Genomic DNA, 21,228 nt, shown 5'->3' with positions numbered 1-21,228 from the left:
CTGTACTATATTGTACTGTACTATACTCTACTATACTATACTCTACTATACTGTACTATACTATACTCTACTATACTATACTCTACTCTACTCTACTATACTGTACTATACTATACTGTACTATACTATACTCTACTATACTCTACTATACTATACTCTACTATACTGTACTATACTATACTCTACTATACTATACTCTACTATACTATACTATACTATACTATACTGTACTATACTATACTGTACTATACTCTACTCTACTCTACTCTACTATACTTACTATACTATATACTATACTCTACTATAATACACTATACTATGCTATACTTACTATACTATATTATACTATACTTACTAAACTATACTTACTACACTATACTACACTATACTATACTTACTGTACTATACTTACTATACTATACTTACTATATTAAACTATACTATATTATTCTGCACTGTACGACACTATACTATACGTACTATACTATACTTACTATACTATTCTACCTCCTCTTTCATTATGCCTCTTTCAGTTCTACCCCCTCTCTCTCTCTCTCTCTCTCTCTCTCTCTCTCTCTCTCTCTCTCTCTCTCTCTCTCTCTCTCTCTCTCTCTCTTTCTCTCTCTCTCCTTCTCCCTCCATTCCTTTCTTGGCCCGGGCAATGTGCAAAATCTCATGTAGTTTAAGTGTTCTCAAATCTAGCGTACTCTCGTAATTGTAGTCTCCTTGCAAATCTTCTCCATTCTGAATGCAGATGAGTCAGCCGGCCTGGTGGTGGAGCCACACTCGCCCACGGACGAGGAAGGTGAGGAACAATCCTTATTATAACCCAGGATGCACCAATAAAACCATATTATATAGATATTATATAGATATTATACCCATTATATTGATACTGTGGCAGGATATTATACTGATACTGTGATATTACACTGATACTGTGATATTATACTGATACTGTGATATTATACTGATACTGTGATATTATATTGATACTGTGACAGGATATTATACTGATACTGTGATATTATACTGATACTGTGATATTATATTGATACTGTGGCAGGATATTATACTGATACTGTGATATTACACTGATACTGTGATATTATACTGATACTGTGATATTATTCTGATACTGTGATATTATACTGATACTGTGATATTATACTGATACTGTGATATTATACTGATACTGTGACAGGATATTATACTGATACTGTGATATTATACTGATACTGTGATATTATACTGATACTGTGACAGGATATTATACTGATACTGTGATATTATACTGATACTGTGATATTATACTGATACTGTGATATTATACTGATACTGTGATATTATACTGATACCGTGACAGGATATTATACTGATACTGTGATATTATACTGATACTGTGATATTATACTGATACTGTGACAGGATATTATACTGATACTGTGATATTATACTGATACTGTGATATTATACTGATACTGTGACAGGATATTATACTGATACTGTGATATTATACTGATACTGTGATATTATACTGATACTGTGATATTATACTGATACTGTGATATTATACTATTATACTGATACTGTGATATTATACTGATACTGTGACAGGATATTATACCGATACTGTGATATTATACTGATACTGTGATATTATACTGATACTGTGACAGGATATTATACTGATACTGTGATATTATACTGATACTGTGATATTATACTGATACTGTGACAGGATATTATACTGATACTGTGATATTATACTGATACTGTGATATTATACTGATACTGTGATATTATACTGATACTGTGTGTAACTGAGGGGTACAATTCCCTGACTGTATTGTTAGATATGGTATTTAATACCACTACCTCTTGTACTTTAACTTCTGGCCATCCAGTACATGATATAAGTATGATGAACACTTTCCCACCTGATGAAACGAATCCACACAAATGTACAAATCGAAGGTTTAATATAGCAAAAGGTATATACAACGTTCACTTGTTTACACTTATGATTTGAAATATGCACTTGTATGGCAAATGAGTATTCGTAGGTAAATCAACATTGAATGTCCAATCTCTGGTTACGCAGGGAGTAAGTATACAACCTGGATATTTAGGAAACTATAGCGATGGTACTTAAATGATTATAGCTGGATACACTAAGGGGGGGGGGGGGTCCCGCTGGTTGTAAGACAGTAGGAGGGGGGGGTTAGAGAAGCCGCTGGCGGTATCCCATCTGGCCGACGGTGTCTTGGGAGAATTCAAAGTCTTGAACACGGTGCCCACAGAACCTCGGTCCGCAGACGAATACAGCTGGACCCTCTGGTGGACGGTAGCTGCCGGTCCACAACGGAGAGATGTGAGGCGACCTCACTGGTGTAGAGCGCCGTCTCACCTGGAGTCCTCTCCGGGGGGTAGTTCCAACACTCCGCAGTGTTGGCCGTTATCCATGGAATAATCAAAGCACCCAAAGCATAATCCAAGCCGCGGAAGGCTCGCCGTCGTCCGGGTAGAGTAATCCAATATACAGGTCCAGTCGCCCTGGCCCGGAGCTCCTCGGATGCAAGCACCACTAGGGGTCTGCCCAGCCTGGTTAAGCGTCCAGATAACGTCAGGAACGATGGGGGTACTGATAACTTTATAACTCTAACCGAACGATGCACCATACATAAATAGACTATTATTAGCTTAATAGAATACGTCCAACTCGACGGTATAGTGCCAAACTATGACTATTCAACTATTAATCTACACGATATCTCAATGCCTATTCTGAGGCCAAGTAGGCCTTACTACACCACACGTGCGTCGTGGGTGAGGCTTCGCGTCTGTCACTCTGTTGGAGGGTAAAGAACTGGACTAAAAGAAAGTTCTACTTTACTTGCGCCATATATATATGCGCTATGAACAAATAGTACCATTCGTATTTCGCCCGACGTATTCCTACGCGGAACCGGGGCTTGCCACGACATGTTGGGCGGCACGATTGAACTTGAACCTAGGGGTATGGCAACCTGGCGCCAGGTTCTCGTCCAATGGTAGAATGAAACTATTATGGGCTGTTTAGTAGACTAAAGGGATATTCAGTGCATATTGTACAAGGAATATACAGGGGATATCAAACGATATACAAATACAATTAAATATATATATATAAATAAATATATATATTCGGTTTAATCTGATCCTTCACAACAGCCGCCCCCTAATTAGTCCCACCTAATTAGCTAGGCAGAGACAGATTAACCGCACTGTCTACCACTCAAGGTCCGCTGTAAGGGTCAGTCAACTCACAAAGTCATGGGGTCATGGTCATCATCGATAGTATCTGGGAGTCGGGGCAGTTCTATGAGCCTCGCCACGGGACGTGTGTACGTGCGCCCTTGGACGAGTACTTCAGCTGCTCGGACCTTGCCATCGGCACCGGTGATCACTTTGCTTACGCGGCCAGCCGGCCACATAGCTCTGGGTAGTGACTGGTCAATAATCATGACGACTGTTCCTTCTGTCAAATTGTCTCTCTCTTTTACCCACTTCTGGCGGGTCTGTAGAGACGGTAGGTAGTGGAGTAGGAAGCTGCTCCAAAACTTGTCAGCTAGTACTTGACTGTACCTCCACATTCTTCGGCCGTTCGCTTCTTCAGGCCTGTACATTGTCTGGGGTAGCGCGGGGTCCAGCCGCCCCATTAGGAGTGTGTTGGGGGTGACTGGGTCGACATCTGCTACATCACTGGAGACGTAACCGAGGGGCTTTGAGTTCAATACTCCCTCGATCTCCGTGAGGACTGTCATTAGGACTTCCTCCGCCACAGTCTGGGCCCCAAGCACGGCGTACAGGGCTGTCTTTATAGAACGTACTTCTCGTTCCCAGGTTCCACCGAAGTGGGGTGCGTTCGGGGGATTAAACTGGAAGTCAATCTGGGATGGAGCGAGGTGGGTCTTAGGTTCTGGGCCCATAGCTTGGAAGCTCTCTCTCAGCTCTCTTTCTCCGCCTTTGAAGTTCGTCCCGTGATCAGACAACAATGTAGACGGTTTTCCTTTCCGTGATGTGAATCTTCGGAAGGCCATAAGGAATGAGTCTGTGCTCATGGTCGGAAGGAGCTCGATATGTATCGCTCTGGTGGTCATGCATTTGAATACAATACCCCACCGCTTCTCGGTGCCTCTTCCTCTCTTTATATACAACGGGCCAAAGCAGTCCATGCCTGTGGAGTGGAATGGCTTGTCGCCGATTCGGAGGCGACAGGGGGGTAAGTCAGCCATCCGTGGTATGCTGGGCTGCGCGCGCCACTTACGGCAGTCTAGACAGGTTCGCTGGAAGCGCCGTACTGCTTCTCTGCCTTGCAGTATCCAATAACGACGTCTGATCTCCGCGAAGACTCTCTCTGCTCCTGCGTGGTGTACATCTTCGTCGTATTTCTTTATGATCAGCTCTGTGACCTTGTGTCGGCTGTTCAAGACGATCGGGTACTTAATATCATCCGGTAGATCGGGGGCTCTCCGCAGGCGACCACCCACTCTGATGAGATTATGGGCGTCACTCTCTGGTGCCAGGTGGAGCAGTCTGCTGTCTGATGGGACGGGGTTTCCTCCCTGTAGACAGTCTAGCTCATCGGGGAACGAGTCTCTCTGGGCTCGTTGTAGTAGAAGAAGTTCTGCTTCTTCGTAGTCAGCTGCTGACATGTCGGTGGTGGACTGAATCTCTGGGTGGTGCCGCAGGAATGTTCTTTGCTGCGCACTCGCTAGGGTAATGCAGTCATCTATGTTGGGGTCTGTGGAGGCGACTGTGCTCAGTCCACAGAACATAGGTTTCTTGTTCTCAGCCTCCTCGTTACTTGCTTCCCGTGGGGTGGGCGTAGGCCACTCTCCTTCCGGGAGCTTGAGGAATTCTGGTCCGTCACTGTAGATGTTGCGACGGGTTAGGTCATCCAGAGACATTCCCCGGGTGATGACGTCAGCTGGGTTGTGTTTGGTGTCCACATACCGCCAGCTCGCTGCTTCTGTTAGCTCTTGAATCTCGGTGACTCTGACTCCCACGAAGACTTTGTATTTGCATGAATCAGACTTGATCCATGTGAGTACTGTCGTGGAATCTGACCACAAGATTGTTCTGTGCACCGGAATGGTGAGTTCACGTTGGATTAACGTGGCTAGATGCGCTCCTGCTAGGGCTGCGCAGAGCTCTAGGCGTGGGATAGATTGTTGCTTACGTGGGGCTATTCTTGAGCGGGCCAGGATGAAAGCAGTGTGTATCTTTCCTCCCTTCTCTTGGGCACGCAAGTAGGCCACCGATCCATAGGCTACTTCGGAGGCGTCGCTGAAGACGTGTAGATCAATCTCGCATGTCTCTGGCCTCACTGTGGATGGGAAGTAGCTGCGGCGTATATTGACGCCTGGGAGTGAGCGGAGTTCCGTCTCCCACTCTCTCCATGTTGAGGCAAGGTGTGCGGGTATTGGGTCGTCCCAGCCCTGGTCCTTGTCCCATAGTGCTCGTACAATCATCTTTGCCCTGGTGGTGTAAGGTAGAATACATCCCAACGGGTCATATTGTCTGGCGAGTGTTCTGTACACACTCCGTCTGGTGGTCGGTGTAGCCGTCGACCTTCCCTGCTCTGGAGCCAAGGGTTTGTGTCTATAGTGGAGCGAGTCTGTTTTGAAGCGCCAGACTATTCCTAGTGTCATTTCTTGGGCTTCTCCTGGGATGGTCGCCATCCAGGTCTCGCTGCTGGCAGCCTTGTCCGCGGGGGAGAGGCTGCGCAATACGTGCGGGTCACTGCTGGCCCACTGCCTGAGATCAAAGCCGCCTTTGATCAGGGAGGCGCGTAACTTGATTAGGAGAGCCTCGGCTTCTTCTTGAGTCGAAACGCTTTGTAAACAGTTGTCCACGTAGAAACTGTTCTTCACACTGTGTTGGACCTCTTCATCTGCTGTTGGGTCCTCTGCGACGTGTTTCTGTAGTGCAAATGTAGCACAGCACGGGCTGCATGTGGTTCCGAAGGGGAGTACTTCCCACTGGTAGATGGCTGGGTTCTCATCTCCGATCCTCTCTCTCCATAGGAACCGCAGCAGGGGCTTATCCTCCTCTACTAGTCTCACCTGCAAGAACATCCCTTTGATATCCCCGCTGATAGCCACCTTGTCCTGGCGGAAGCGCAGTAGCACGCCTAGTAGGGAGGGGCCGAGTGTGGGGCCGGGCAAGAGCTCTTTATTCAGATTTTGGGATCCGATCTGGTAGCTGCAGTTAAACACAATGCGATCCTTGCCGTTGTGATGGACCTTGTGATGCGGCACGTACCATGATTCGGTCGTCTGATCGGCCTCTTTAATGTCAATCTTTGTTACGTGTCCCGCTGTGATTAGCTTCTCAATCTCAGCGCGGTACACACTCTCTTGAGCGGGGTCTTTGGCTAGGCGCCGCTCCGTGTTCAATAGATAGCGCTCCGTGGCGTCTTTCTTTGCATGAAAGGTGGGCATTCCCTCTCGCCTCAGGAGTGGAGTTGCGTATCTCATCACTCCGCCGACTGTGACTCTCTTTGTCCCCTGCTCGAGTAGGTTGATGGCGTAAATGTCTTCTTTAGAACGAATATCTTTCTTTTCGTTCTTAAAGGGCATTGTCTCTAATGTCCATAGCCTCTCGACATGCTGCAGGAGAGTGGTGTCTTCTTCTGTCGTTCTGGAGTGGAGGCAGCTAGTGGCTGCTGTTCGGTTGAGAGATTTAGCGAGGGGGCCTTGTAGGGTCCACCCTAGGCGGGTCTCGACTGCTGCAGGACAGCCTCGGGGTCCTGTATGGACCCGGTCAATCGGGACTATGAGTTCTGCATGGTCGGAGCCTATCAGCAGGGTCGGGGTAGCGCCGTCTATGAGCGGGATAGGTAATTGGCGCAGGTGCACATATTTATCCATCAACTTGGCGACAGGGTAGGTGTACTGCGATAGTCCTATTTCTTGGCTGGTGAAAGCATTTGTAATCTTATACCGTCGCTCTGGCTGCCCGTTTGCTGCGATAGTGAAGGAGACGTTCTCGCCCTTTATCGTCTTTAAATCTCTTCTTATTGTCCGAATCGTCATTTCGTTCTTGCTCCCCCGCAGTCCCAGCTGGGCCGCAGCGGACGCGAGCAGAAGGGTCTTCTCTGACCCGTCATCAAGGACGGCGTAAGTGTCCATGACTTTATCTTGGTAGCTCAATGTCACACGGACTACCTTTAAGAGCACTTGGGCGCCGCTGCTGCTGGCGGGGTCAATGTACATGACACTTGCCTTGGTGCCGCGCGATGGTGCAGGTGGAGGCTGTCTTCTGTTACTGTCGTGTAGTATATCTAGATGGGCTCCATCGCACCGACTGCACCTTTTCTTTAGGCGGCATTCGGCTGCCATGTGTGGCCGCGCACATCGGTAACAGCGCCTGTTGGACTTTATCCATTGACTCACTTCTTCTGCATTCATCTTTGTGAATAGGTCACATTGTGACAGCCAGTGTTCTTTCTCACAGTAGGGACACGCTATCTTCCACTTCTCTTTTCTCGAGGGGGTGCTGTGACTCTTACTGCTCGGTACTGACTCTGATTGGTGCATGACAGTCACCGATCTTCTTCCATCATTTATTCTCCTGGGTCCCTCTCTGGAGCTTGGCGTGCTCCGCCCGAATGTATCCAGTCGTAAGCTGCTGACTTCTCTCGCCAGGAAGTCGGCTAGATCAAGGAGGGATGGCTCGGGGCCGTTGGGATCCCGGTAGTCTCTCTGCCGCCTAAAACGCTCCTGTCTTGCGGGTGGCAGCTTCTCCAAAATCCTCTCGACGTTAGAGTTGGCGTATAGCTCATGCATGCCCTTTTCCCGTTGCGCTCCCAGCATCCCTACCAGGGACTGCACTTTGATTGACAGGTCGTCTAATGAGCGATTGTCTGTGGCTGGGGGTAGGCGATCAATATGCCTTATCTCTTGGATTACGTAATCCCATATACGTCCATATCTCTGGTCCAGCGCCGCTAGGGCCGCTGTGTATGGTGTCGAAGAGGTGGCATAGGCTAGCGCTATATTGTGCGCTCGCGGTACTTTCAGATGCTTCAGTAATATTGCGTACTTGTGGCGTTCATCAGCGACATCCACCATCATTGTCTCTAAGCACATCCGGAGCTCCGTGTACTGTGCTCGACTCTCATAGGCGAAGTCTGGAAATGGCGGCGTGGCAATGTATGACGCCGTGGATGGCTGATACATCGGCGAGCGTTGGGGGAGAGACCTCCTGGGCGAGTCCCCTCTTCCGCCTCGCTGTGGGCTGGTACTGACAGGGTACCATGGCCCGCTGGTCCAGGTGCTATTCCTCGGGGCTGGTTGTGCATCGTGCTCACCCGCGAATAGAGTCGGGGGTCTGTAGCGCAGCGCCGCGGGGGTATAGCCTGGACTGTACTGGACCTCCTGGTCCGGTGGAGTACTGTGCTGTCGTCGGGCTTGGTTCTCCTCCTCTCCCTCTTCTTCCTCTATCAGATCTTCCAGATCCTGTAATCGTTTATTTAGCTTCTCCGCAGTTTATGCCGCTCCTTCCTTGTAGCTGGGTCTCGCTTGGACCGGTCTGGGAAGGGGGTCTACGGGGGGTCTAGGCTCGGTCTGTTGGTCAAGTTCAGGGTCGCTTGCTCGTTGAGGAGACGCTGCCCTTGACTGTTGTCTCGACGAGTTCCTTGAACCCCTGGCGGAGGGAGAGGGTGTTGCCTTGCGGATCAGCTGCTCCATTAGCTGCGCGTGTCACTTGTCGCGCTCGACTTCGCGCTTGGTGAGATCTGCTTCTCTTTGGGCACCGGCAGCGGCGCGCTGGGCGTCGGCCCGGTCTCTTGCCATATTCTCTTCTGTCTGAAGGCGTCTCATCTCCAGGCGTGTGCGCTCTTCTTCGCTCCGTTGTTGTGCTTGGAGACGGTCGCGTTCACCCTGAAGTCGATCGCGTTCGGTAGAGGCTGTCAGGCTGACGAGGAACGCCTGTTGTAGCATCCTCTCCGCTTTGCTGGGGGAAGGAGGTTGTGGAGGTGAGCCGCTCCTGCGTGAGCCGCTCCTGGGGGTACTCGTTGGGGAGTCCTGGAGCTCTATTTCCTCGGCGCTCTCCTCCTCTTCTTCCGTGCAGAGTTCTCTCTCTGTAGGGTTGTCTTCCTCCCGGGGCTGGTCGGGGACTACTTCTTGGGTAGTGGCGGGGGGTAAAGGCATGTCGGCTCCTTCCTGGTCCCCACCGTGAGCTTGGTCAGTTACATTAGGACCTACCAGGGCCTCTGTGGTCGGGGAAACCTGGTCGTTAAGGTCAGACATAATTTTACTTTCTACTTTTACCGCGTTTACCGTTTGTCGAAGGCTAGGTAGTTGACTGACAGTGTAATCCTCTAAGTACTGAGGTGGCTGTCGTCTGCGCCGCGGGCGTTCTAGGTTAGGAGGACCGTTTCGTGGAGTGTTCATCATAGGCCATTTCAATATTAATAACACTATATTAATATTACACTAGTTACCCTCCGGCTCGAAGGACCAATTGTAACTGAGGGGTACAATTCCCTGACTGTATTGTTAGATATGGTATTTAATACCACTACCTCTTGTACTTTAACTTCTGGCCATCCAGTACATGATATAAGTATGATGAACACTTTCCCACCTGATGAAACGAATCCACACAAATGTACAAATCGAAGGTTTAATATAGCAAAAGGTATATACAACGTTCACTTGTTTACACTTATGATTTGAAATATGCACTTGTATGGCAAATGAGTATTCGTAGGTAAATCAACATTGAATGTCCAATCTCTGGTTACGCAGGGAGTAAGTATACAACCTGGATATTTAGGAAACTATAGCGATGGTACTTAAATGATTATAGCTGGATACACTAAGGGGGGGGGGGGGGGTCCCGCTGGTTGTAAGACAGTAGGAGGGGGGGGGTTAGAGAAGCCGCTGGCGGTATCCCATCTGGCCGACAGTTTCTTGGGAGAATTCAAAGTCTTGAACACGGTGCCCACAGAACCTCGGTCCGCAGACGAATACAGCTGGACCCTCTGGTGGACGGTAGCTGCCGGTCCACAACGGAGAGACGTGAGGCGACCTCACTGGTGTAGAGCGCCGTCTCACCTGGAGTCCTCTCCGGGGGGTAGTTCCAACACTCCGCAGTGTTGGCCGTTATCCATGGAATAATCAAAGCACCCAAAGCATAATCCAAGCCGCGGAAGGCTCGCCGTCGTCCGGGTAGAGTAATCCAATATACAGGTCCAGTCGCCCTGGCCCGGAGCTCCTCGGATGCAAGCACCACTAGGGGTCTGCCCAGCCTGGTTAAGCGTCCAGATAACGTCAGGAACGATGGGGGTACTGATAACTTTATAACTCTAACCGAACGATGCACCATACATAAATAGACTATTATTAGCTTAATATAATACGTCCAACTCGACGGTATAGTGCCAAACTATGACTATTCAAGTATTAATCTACACGATATCTCAATGCCTATTCTGAGGCCAAGTAGGCCTTACTACACCACACGTGCGTCGTGGGTGAGGCTTTGCGTCTGTCACTCTGTTGGAGGGTAAAGAACTGGACTAAAAGAAAGTTCTACTTTACTTGCGCCATATATATATGCGCTATGAACAAATAGTACCATTCGTATTTCGCCCGACGTATTCCTACGCGGAACCGGGGCTTGCCACGACATGTTGGGCGGCACGATTGAACTTGAACCTAGGGGTATGGCAACCTGGCGCCAGGTTCTCGTCCAATGGTAGAATGAAACTATTATGGGCTGTTTAGTAGACTAAAGGGATATTCAGTGCATATTGTACAAGGAATATACAGGGGATATCAAACGATATACAAATACAATTAAATATATATAAATAAATATATATATTCGGTTTAATCTGATCCTTCACAACACTGTGATATTATACTGATACTGTGATATTACACTGATACTGTGACAGGATATTATACTGATACTGTGATATTATACTGATACTGTGACAGGATATTATACTGATACTGTGACATTATACTGATACTGTGATATTATACTGATACTGTAACTGAGGGGTACAATTCCCTGACTGTATTGTTAGATATGATACTTACTACCACTACCTCTTGTACTTTAGACTCTGGCCACCCAGTACTAGGCATAAATAATTATGGTAAACACTCCCACGTAGATGAAACGATCCAACACAAATGTACCAAGTCGAAAGTCTGCGTTTAATAATAATTAATACATAGCAAAAGGTATGTAGAGCAATCACTTAATTACATTTATGATTTGAAATAGGATGCACTTTTATGGCAAATGAGTATTCGTTGGTATATCAATAGAGAACGTCCAATCTCTGGTGGCGCAGGCGGTAAATATACAACCTGGAATATTTAAGGAATAATAGCAATGATACTTTAATGATTATAGAACTGGATACACTAGGGGGGAATTCCGGTCGCTTGTAAGACAACTGGAGAAGGGGGGGGGGGTAGAGTCTGGCTGTATCCGTCTGGCCGAGGGTATCCTGGGAGAACCCACGGTTGTGCGGCTCGGTGCCTCAGCGATCCTCGATCCACAGATGAAAGCAGTTGGACTCTCTGTGGGCCGGCTTCCTTCGGTCCACGATGGAGAGACGTGAAGCGACCTCGTCGTGTAGAGCGTCTCCTCACCTGTCGTCCTCTCCGGGGGGGGGGGGTTTCCAACACACGGCAGTGTTGGTCTTTATCCATAGAATAATCACTGTATACAAAGCATAATCCGTGCCTGGGAAGGCGGGCTGTCGTCGGTAGAATAATCCGGTATGCAGGTCCACTCGCTCGTCGGCTCTGGGGCTCCTCGGGTGCAGCCTCACATGGGGTCGGCCACCCTGGATAAGCAGCCAGTTCTCTGCCCGAAACGATGGGGTACTGACTACGATAGTATTCTCACCGCACGAAGCACTACATATGAATAGACTATTATTAGCTTAATAGACTACGTCCAACTCGACGATATAGTGCCAAATATGACTATTCAAATATTAATATACACGATGTCTCAATACCGATGGTAGGCCGAACTTGGCCTTACTCCCACACGTGGCGTCGCGGGGAGGCTTTACGTCTGTCACTCTATTGGAGGGTAAGAAACTGGACTAAAAAGAAAGTCCTACTTTAGTAGCGCAGTATATATACGCACTATGAACAAATAGTACCGTTAGTGGTGCGGTAGCCAGATTCCTACGCGGAACTAGGACTTGTTCGTACATGTTGAGCGGTACGTTTGAACTGGGTCTGGGGGGTATGGCAGCCTGGCACCAAGGTCTCGACCAATAGTAGAATGGAGACTATTATGGGATGTTCAGTAGGCTAGAATGGATATTCAATGCATATTGTACAAGGAATATACAAGGGATATCAGGGAATATTAGAGAATATACAAATACAATTAAATATATATATACAAATAAATATATATATTCGGTTTAATCTGGCCCTTCACAACAGCCACCCCCTGATTGGTCCCAGACCTAATCAGTTAAGCAGAGACAGATTAATCGCGTTGTCTATTTACACATAAGGGTTTGCTGTAGGGGTCAGTCAACTTCACAAAGTCATAGGGTTATAGGGTCATGGTCATCATCGATTGTGTCTGGGAGTCGGGGCAGTTCTATGAGCCTCGCCACGGGACGGGTGTAAGTGCGACCCTGGACAAGCACTTCAGCTGCTCGGACCTTGCCTTCGGCACCGGTGATCACTTTGCTTACGCGGCCGGCCGGCCACATAGCTCTGGGCAGTGATTGATCAATAATCATGACGACTGTTCCTTCTGTCAAATTGTCTCTCTCCTTTACCCACTTCTGGCGGGTCTGTAGAGACGGTAGGTAGTGCAGTAGGAATGTCCTTTGTTGTGCACTCTCTATGGTAGTGCAATCATCTATGTTGGGGTCTGCGGAGATAACAGTGCTCAATCCACAGAACACAGGCTTCTTATTCTCAGCCTCCTCCTGACTGGCTTCCCTCGGGATAGGCGTGGGCCACTCTCCTTCCGGGAGCTTTAGGAATGCTGGGCCGTCACTGTAGACATTGCGACGGGTGAGGTCATCTAGGGGCATTCCCCGGGTGATGACGTCAGCTGGGTTCTGTTTTGTATCAACGTAGCGCCACTCTGTTTCTCCGGTTAACTCTTCGGTTAAGTCTTGAATCTCGGTGACTCTGACTCCCACGAAGATTTTGTACTTGCATGAGTCCGATTTGATCCAGGTGAGTACTGTCGTGGAATCTGACCACAGGATTGTTCTAGACACCGGTATGGTGAGCTCACGTTGGATGAGCGTGGCTAGGTGCGCTCCGGCTAGGGCTGCGCAGAGCTCTAGGCGTGGGATAGATTGTTGCTTGCGTGGGGCTATTCTCGAGCGGGCGAGGACAAATGCTGTGTAGATCTCTCCCCCCTCTTCTTGGGCCCGCAAGTAGGCTACTGATCCGTATGCGACCTCTGAGGCGTCACTGAAGACGTGTAAGTCCATTTTACATGTCTCTGGCCTCACCGTGGGTGGGAAGTAGCTTCGGCGCATATTAACGCCTGGGAGTGAGTGGAGCTCCATCTCCCACTCTCTCCAGGTGGATGCAAGGTGTGCGGGAATGGGGTCGTCCCAGCCCTGGTCCTTGTCCCACAATGCTCGTACAATCATTTTTGCCCTGGTGGTGTACGGTAGAATACATCCTAGCGGGTCATATTGTCGGGCGAGTGTTGTGTACACACTCCGTCTGGTGGTCGGCGCCGCCGCCGGCCTTCCCTGCTCCGTAGTCAGGGGCTTGTGTCTGTAGTGAAGCGAATCTGTTTTGAATCGCCACACCAATCCCAGGGTCATCTCCTGGGCTTCTCCCGGGATTGTAGCCATCCAGGTCTCGCTGCTGGCTGCCTTGTCCTCGGAGGAGAGGCTGCGCAGTACTTGCGGATCGCTGCTGGCCCACTGCCTGAGATCAAAGCCGCCTTTGATCAATGAGGCGCGGAGTTTAATCAGGAGAGCCTCGGCTTCTTCCTGGGTTGAAAGGCTTTGTAGACAGTTGTCTACGTAGAAGCTGTTCTTTACGCTGTGTCGGACCTCTTCGTCCGCTGCTGGGTCCTCTGCTACATGTTTCTGTAGTGCAAATGTAGCACAGCAGGGGCTGCACGTCGTTCCGAAGGGGAGGACTTCCCATTGGTAGATGGCTGGGTGCTCATCTCCTGGCTTCTCTCTCCATAGGAACCGTAACAGGGGCTTGTCCTCCTCTACTAATCTCACCTGCAGGAACATTCCTTTAATGTCCCCGCTGATGGCCACCTTTTCCTGGCGGAAGCGGAGTAGAACGCCGAGTAGGGAGGGGCCGAGTGTGGGACCGGGCAGTAACTCTTTATTCAGATTTTGGGATCCGATCTGGTAGCTGCAGTTAAATACTATGCAGTCTTTACCGTTGTGATGGACCTTGTGGTGAGGCACGTACCACGATTCAGTGGTCTGGTCAGCCTCTTTAATGTCCATCTTTGTGACGTGTCCCGCTGTGATGAGCTTCTCAATCTCAGCGCGGTATACACTCTCTTGGGCGGGGTTCTTGGCTAAGCGCCGCTCCGTGTTCAGCAGGTACCGTTCTGTGGCGTCTGTCTTGGCGTGGAAAGTAGGCATTCCTTCTCGCCGCAGGAGTGGCGTGGCGTATCTCAACACGCCGTTGACCGGGACTCTCTTGGTCCCTGTCTCGAGGAGGTGAATGGCGTAAATGTCATCTTTAGAGCGAATGTCTTTCTTTCCGTTCTTAAAGGGCATTTGTTCCAAGGTCCATAACCGCTCTACGTGTTGCAGGAGTGCGGTTTCTCCCTCTGTGACTCGGGAGTGGAGACATCTAGTGGCTGTACTTCGGTTGAGAGATTTGGCGAGCGGGCCTTGGAGAGTCCATCCCAAACGGGTCTCGACTGCTGCAGGACAGCCTCGGGGTCCGGTATGAACCCGGTCTATCGGGACAATGAGGTCTGCATGGTCGGAGCCTATCAACAGGGTCGGCATAGCATTGTCTATGAGCGGGATCGGTAACTTGCGCAGATGTGCATATTTCTCCATCAGCTTGGCGACGGGGTATGTGTACCGCGACAGTCCTATTTCTTGGCTGGTGAAAGCGTCTGTAATCTGGTACCGTCGCTCAGGCTGGCCGCTTGCTGCGATAGAGAATGAGACATTCTCGCCCTTTATCGTCTTCAAATCTCGTCTTATTGTCCGAATTGTCATTTGGGTTTCGCTTCCCCGCAGCCCTAGCTGGGCCGCAGCGGAGGCGAGCAGAAGGGTCTTCTCTGACCCGTCATCGAGGACGGCGTAAGTGTCCAGGACTTTATTCTGGTAGCTTAGTGTCACACGCACTACTTTTAGGAGTACTCGGGCTCCACTGCTGCTGGCGGGATCGATGTACATGACGCTCGCTTTGCTGCTGGATGGTGCGGGTGAAGGGCGGCGTCTGTTACTGTCGTGAAGTATGTCCAGATGGGCTCCATCGCACTTGGTGCACCCTTTCTTTAAGCGGCATTCGGCTGCCATGTGTGAGCGCGCACAGCGAAAACAGCGCTTGTTGGACTTTATCCATTGACTTGCTTCCTCCGCGTTCAGCTTGGGGGAGGAGTCACATTGCGCTAGCCAGTGTTCTTTCTCACAGTAGGGGCACACTATCTTCCACTTCTCCGTTCTGGAGGGGGTACTGTGGCTCCTGCTGCTCGGTACTGACTCCGATTGGTGCATCACAGTCACCGATCTTCTTCCATCATTTAGTCGTCTGGTTCCTTCTCTGGAGCCAGGGGTGCTCCGTCCGAATGTATCCAGCCGTAGGCTGCTGACTTCTCTCGCCAGGAAGTCTGCTAGATCGAGGAGGTTCGGTTCGGGGCCATTCGGGTCTCGGTGGTCTCTCTGCCGCCTAAAGCGCTCCTGTCGAGCGGGCGGCAGCTTCTCCAAGATCCTTTCCACATTTGAGTTGGCGTAAAGTTCATGCCTCCCCTTCTCTCTCTGCGCTCCCAACATCCCTACCAGGGACTGCACTCTGATGGACAGGTCGTCCAGTGCTCGATTGTCTATTGCTGGGGGTAAGCGGTCGATGTGTCGGATCTCCTGGATCACGTAATCCCATATGCGCCCATACCTCTGGTCCAATGCTACCAGCGCTGCTGTGTATGGGGTGGTGGAAGTCGCGTAGGCGAGCGCTATATTATGTGCGCGGGGTACCTTTAAGTGCTTCAGTAGGATGGCGTATTTATGGCGTTCATCCAATACATCCACCAACATGGTCTCCAGACACATGCAGAGTTCTGTATACTGGGCCCGGTTCTCTTGGGTGAAGTCGGGTACCATAGGCGTGCCAATGTATGACGCTGACTGTGGATACATCGGCGAGCGTTGGGGGAGAGGCCTCCTAGGCGAGTCTCCTCCCGCTCCTTGGTATGGGCTGGTACCGGCAGTGTACCATGGCCCGCTTGTCCAGGTGCTGTTCCTCGGTGCGGGTCGTGCGTCGTGCTCACCCGGGTATAGAGTCGGGGGTCTGTAGCGCAGCTCCGCGGGAGTATAGCCTGGGCTGTACCGGACCTCCTGGTCCGGTAGAGTACTGTGCTGTCGTCGGGCGTGGTTCTCCTCCTCTTCCTCTTCGTCTTCAGTTAGGTCATCCAGTGCTTGTAGTCTCTGGTTTAGCCTCTCCACAGGATATGCTGCTCCTTCCCGGTTGCTAGGTCTCGCTTGGACCAGTGGGGGGAGGTGGTCTGTGGGGGGTATAGACCTCGTCTGTTGGTCAAGTTCAGGGTTGTTTACTCGGCTAGGGGATGCCGCCCTGGAGGTGTGTCTAGACGAGTTCCTGGAGCCTCTGGCGGAGGGAGAGGGTGTTGTCCGTCTGATCAGCTGTTCTATTAGTTGCGCTTGCTGTCTGTCGCGCTCTGCGTCCCGTAGAGCACCAGCAGCTGCTCGCTGGCTGTCTGCTCGGTCTCGGGCCACATTCTCTTCCCTCTGAATGCGTCTTATTTCTAGACGTATATGCTCTTCTTCGCTCCGCTGCTGGATCTGCAGTCGGTCGCGTTCAGCAGCGGCGTTCAGGCTGATGAGGAAGGCCTGCTGTAGGGTCCTCTCTGCCTCGCTGGGAGAAGGCGGTTGTATAGGGGAGCCTTCCCTCGGGGTACTCCTTGCGGAGCCTTGGAGCTCTATCTCCACGGTGCTCTCCCCGTCTTCTTCCGTGCCGAGTTCTCTCTCGGTAGCGTTGTATTCCTCCCGGGACTCATCGGGGACTACTTCTTCAGTACTGGCGGGGTGTGAAGTCATGTCTGGTTCCCACTGGTCCCCACCGTGAACTTGGTCAGTTACATTAGAACCCGTAGGGGCCTCTATGGTCGGGGTAGTCTGGGCGTTGGGGTTAGACATACTTTTACTTTCTAGTTTTACCGCGTTTACTGTTAGTAGAAGACTAGGTTGTTGACTGACAGCGTAAGCCTCTAAGTACTGAGGGAGCCGTCGTTCGCGCTGCGGGCGTTGGTTAGGAGGATCGTTTCGTGGAGTGTTCATCATAGGCCATTTCAATATTAATAACACTATATTAATATTACACTAATTACCATCCGGCTCGAAGGACCAATTGTAACTGAGGGGTACAATTCCCTGACTGTATTGTTAGATATGATACTTACTACCACTACCTCTTGTACTTTAGACTCTGGCCACCCAGTACTAGGCATAAATAATTATGGTAAACACTCCCACGTAGATGAAACGATCCAACACAAATGTACCAAGTCGAAAGTCTGCGTTTAATAATAATTAATACATAGCAAAAGGTATGTAGAGCAATCACTTGATTACATTTATGATTTGAAATAGGATGCACTTTTATGGCAAATGAGTATTCGTTGGTATATCAATAGAGAACGTCCAATCTCTGGTGGCGCAGGCGGTAAATATACAACCTGGAATATTTAAGGAATAATAGCAATGATACTTTAATGATTATAGAACTGGATACACTAGGGGGGAATTCCGGTCGCTTGTAAGACAACTGGAGAAGGGGGGGGGGTAGAGTCTGGCTGTATCCGTCTGGCCGAGGGTATCCTGGGAGAACCCACGGTTGTGCGGCTCGGTGCCTCAGCGATCCTCGATCCACAGATGAAAGCAGTTGGACTCTCTGTGGGCCGGCTTCCTTCGGTCCACGATGGAGAGACGTGAAGCGGCCTCGTCGTGTAGAGCGTCTCCTCACCTGTCGTCCTCTCCGGGGGGGGGGTTTCCAACACACGGCAGTGTTGGTCTTTATCCATAGAATAATCACTGTATACAAAGCATAATCCGTGCCTGGGAAGGCGGGCTGTCGTCGGTAGAATAATCCGGTATGCAGGTCCACTCGCTCGTCGGCTCTGGGGCTCCTCGGGTGCAGCCTCACATGGGGTCGGCCACCCTGGATAAGCAGCCAGTTCTCTGCCCGAAACGATGGGGTACTGACTACGATAGTATTCTCACCGCACAAAGCACTACATATGAATAGACTATTATTAGCTTAATAGACTACGTCCAACTCGACGATATAGTGCCAAATATGACTATTCAAATATTAATATACACGATGTCTCAATACCGATGGTAGGCCGAACTTGGCCTTACTCCCACACGTGGCGTCGCGGGGAGGCTTTACGTCTGTCACTCTATTGGAGGGTAAGAAACTGGACTAAAAAGAAAGTCCTACTTTAGTAGCGCAGTATATATACGCACTATGAACAAATAGTACCGTTAGTGGTGCGGTAGCCAGATTCCTACGCGGAACTAGGACTTGTTCGTACATGTTGAGCGGTACGTTTGAACTGGGTCTGGGGGGTATGGCAGCCTGGCACCAAGGTCTCGACCAATAGTAGAATGGAGACTATTATGGGATGTTCAGTAGGCTAGAATGGATATTCAATGCATATTGTACAAGGAATATACAAGGGATATCAGGGAATATTAGAGAATATACAAATACAATTAAATATATATATACAAATAAATATATATATTCGGTTTAATCTGGCCCTTCACAACAGATACTGTGATATTATACTGATACTGTGATATTATACTGATACCAGCCTGAGTGTGAGATGTCATAAGTCAAAGCAAAGTCATTTAATTGTATGTCTTTTGTATAGATGAAAGGATGGCAGATCTAGGAAGTAAAGGATGATTATTCCTCAGGCATCTTTGTCCAACGACCCCAAACGAACTAACTAAGTATATTGTTGCACTAGTAAAGGTAGTGGATGGGCTCAGTACTCTGCTTGGGACAAAACTTAAAGTAGCAGTTGTTCTTGGAATTTGTATTGGCAGTGAAACCATCATATTGGTGCATCTCTAATGGTAAATGTTAAAAATCATAGCTGCTGTGACCAATTATAACACCTATACCTACTGTACCCAGGCTGTGTTGAGTTTGATAATCGGTCTACAGCACATGTAACTGTGTATTGGAAATGTGTGTAAAGCCAGGTGTTACACCATTATGTGTTTTTGAACGGACCTTCTCTAACTAGTAAATAACAATATATCCTGTGTTTCAGATCTGATCTCTCAGTACCCCACGCTGTGGACCGAGCAGGTCCGTAGCCGACAGAACAACAGAACCAGGTCACATGGTGAGTTTAGAACAATAGAACCAGGTCAGGAGGTGAGTTCAGAACAATAGAACCAGGTCAGGAGGTGAGTTCAGAACAACAGAACCAGGTCAGGAGGTGAGTTCAGAACAACAGAACCAGGTCACAAGGTGAGTTTAGAACAATATAACCAGGTCAGGAGGTGAGTTCAGAATGACACAGCGTGCTTTGTTTTAGAACAGGAGAGAGAGCAGCCCTCCCCCTGGTGTTTCTTCTTCTTTTTATTGAGACAGTAGGAAGGCTGAGAGGGAGACAGAGTAGGGGAGACACAGGAGGGAAGGTTCTTTATTGAGACAGTAGGAAGGCTGAGAGGGAGACAGAGTAGGGGAGACACAGGAGGGAAGGTTCTTTATTGAGACAGTAGGAAGGCTGAGAGGGAGACAGAGTATAGGAGACACAGGAGGGAAGGTTCTTTATTGAGACAGTAGGAAGGCTGAGAGGGAGACAGAGTAGAGAAGACACAGGAGAGAAGGTTCTTTATTGAGACAGTAGGAAGGCTGAGAGGGAGACAGAGTAGAGGAGACACAGGAGAGAAGGTTCTTTATTGAGACAGTAGGAAGGCTGAGAGGGAGACAGAGGAGAGAAGGTTCTTTATTGAGACAGTAGGAAGGCTGAGAGCGAGACAGAGTAGGGGATACACAGGAGAGAATGTTCTTTATTGAGACAGTAGGAAGGCTGAGAGGGAGACAGAGTAGAGGAGACACTGGAGAGAAGGTTCTTTATTGAGACAGTAGGAAGGCTGAGAGGGAGACAGAATAGAGGAGACACAGGAGAGAATGTTCTTTATTGAGACAGTAGGAAGGCTGAGAGGGAGACAGAGTAGAGGAGACACAGGAGAGAAGGTTCTTTATTGAGACAGTAGGAAGGCTAAGAGGGAGACATAGTAGGGGAGACACAGGAGGGAAGGTTCTTTATTGAGACAGTAGGAAGGCTGAGAGGGAGACAGAGTAGGAGAGACACAGGAGAGAAGGTTCTTATTGAGACAGTAGGAAGGCTGAGAGGGAGACAGAGTAGAGGAGACACAGGATAGAAGGTTCTTTATTGAGACAGTAGGAAGACTGAGAGGGAGACAGAGTAGAGGAGACACAGGAGAGAAGGTTCTTTATTGACACAGTAGGAAGGCTGAGAGGGAGACAGAGTATGTTCTGGTGGGATCTGATCCCAGGCCAGCAGGGAGACAGAGTAGGAGAGACACAAGAGAGAAGGTTCTGGTGGGATCTGATCTTAACCACCATCTCTGGGTTCACCAAGTTTGTGATGGTGATGATAAGGCAGGACTTCTTAAACCAGGATCTCACTACCTAGGTAGCTGTTGAATGTGTGGTTATTGTTGGATGGCTGTGGGAAGCATTTGACTTTCAAGGACAAGTGAATGAAAGCTTTTCTTTGATGAATCAGAAAACGTGTCAGCCGTTTTCAAGTGTCTTCTCCAGAGGCAGACAAGAAGATAGATAGATATTTCCTCTCTGTGTTCAGTATAAAGCTATCCGGCTGCAAGCTAGCCTAGCTTAGCACACATGAATGGAAGCTTGCAGCTCGATAGCCTTCTACTGAACGCACAGAGAGGATAGGTATCTATCTTCTTGTCTGACTCCG

At 49.2% G+C, this 21,228-nt stretch overlaps 1 protein-coding gene across 1 annotated transcript in view; it reads left to right on the top strand.

Annotated features, from left to right (window-relative positions):
- smoc2 (SPARC related modular calcium binding 2) overlaps nt 1-21,228 on the top strand; it is a gene marked incomplete at its 5' end in the record, with an annotated part of 121,479 nt that overhangs the window by 37,296 nt on the left and 62,955 nt on the right. Inside the window, 2 exons of the mRNA XM_084321847.1 lie at nt 722-805; nt 19,540-19,614. Coding sequence (XP_084177973.1) covers nt 722-805; nt 19,540-19,614 — 159 coding nt within the window. The remainder of the gene's footprint in view (nt 1-721; nt 806-19,539; nt 19,615-21,228) is intronic.

This window comes from Notolepis coatsorum, assembly GCF_963971535.1.
Source record: "Notolepis coatsorum genome assembly, chromosome: 9".
Lineage (NCBI taxonomy): Eukaryota > Metazoa > Chordata > Actinopteri > Aulopiformes > Paralepididae > Notolepis > Notolepis coatsorum.
Note: the sequence above shows the minus strand (reverse complement) of the source record. Positions and strands in the feature narration are given on the sequence as shown.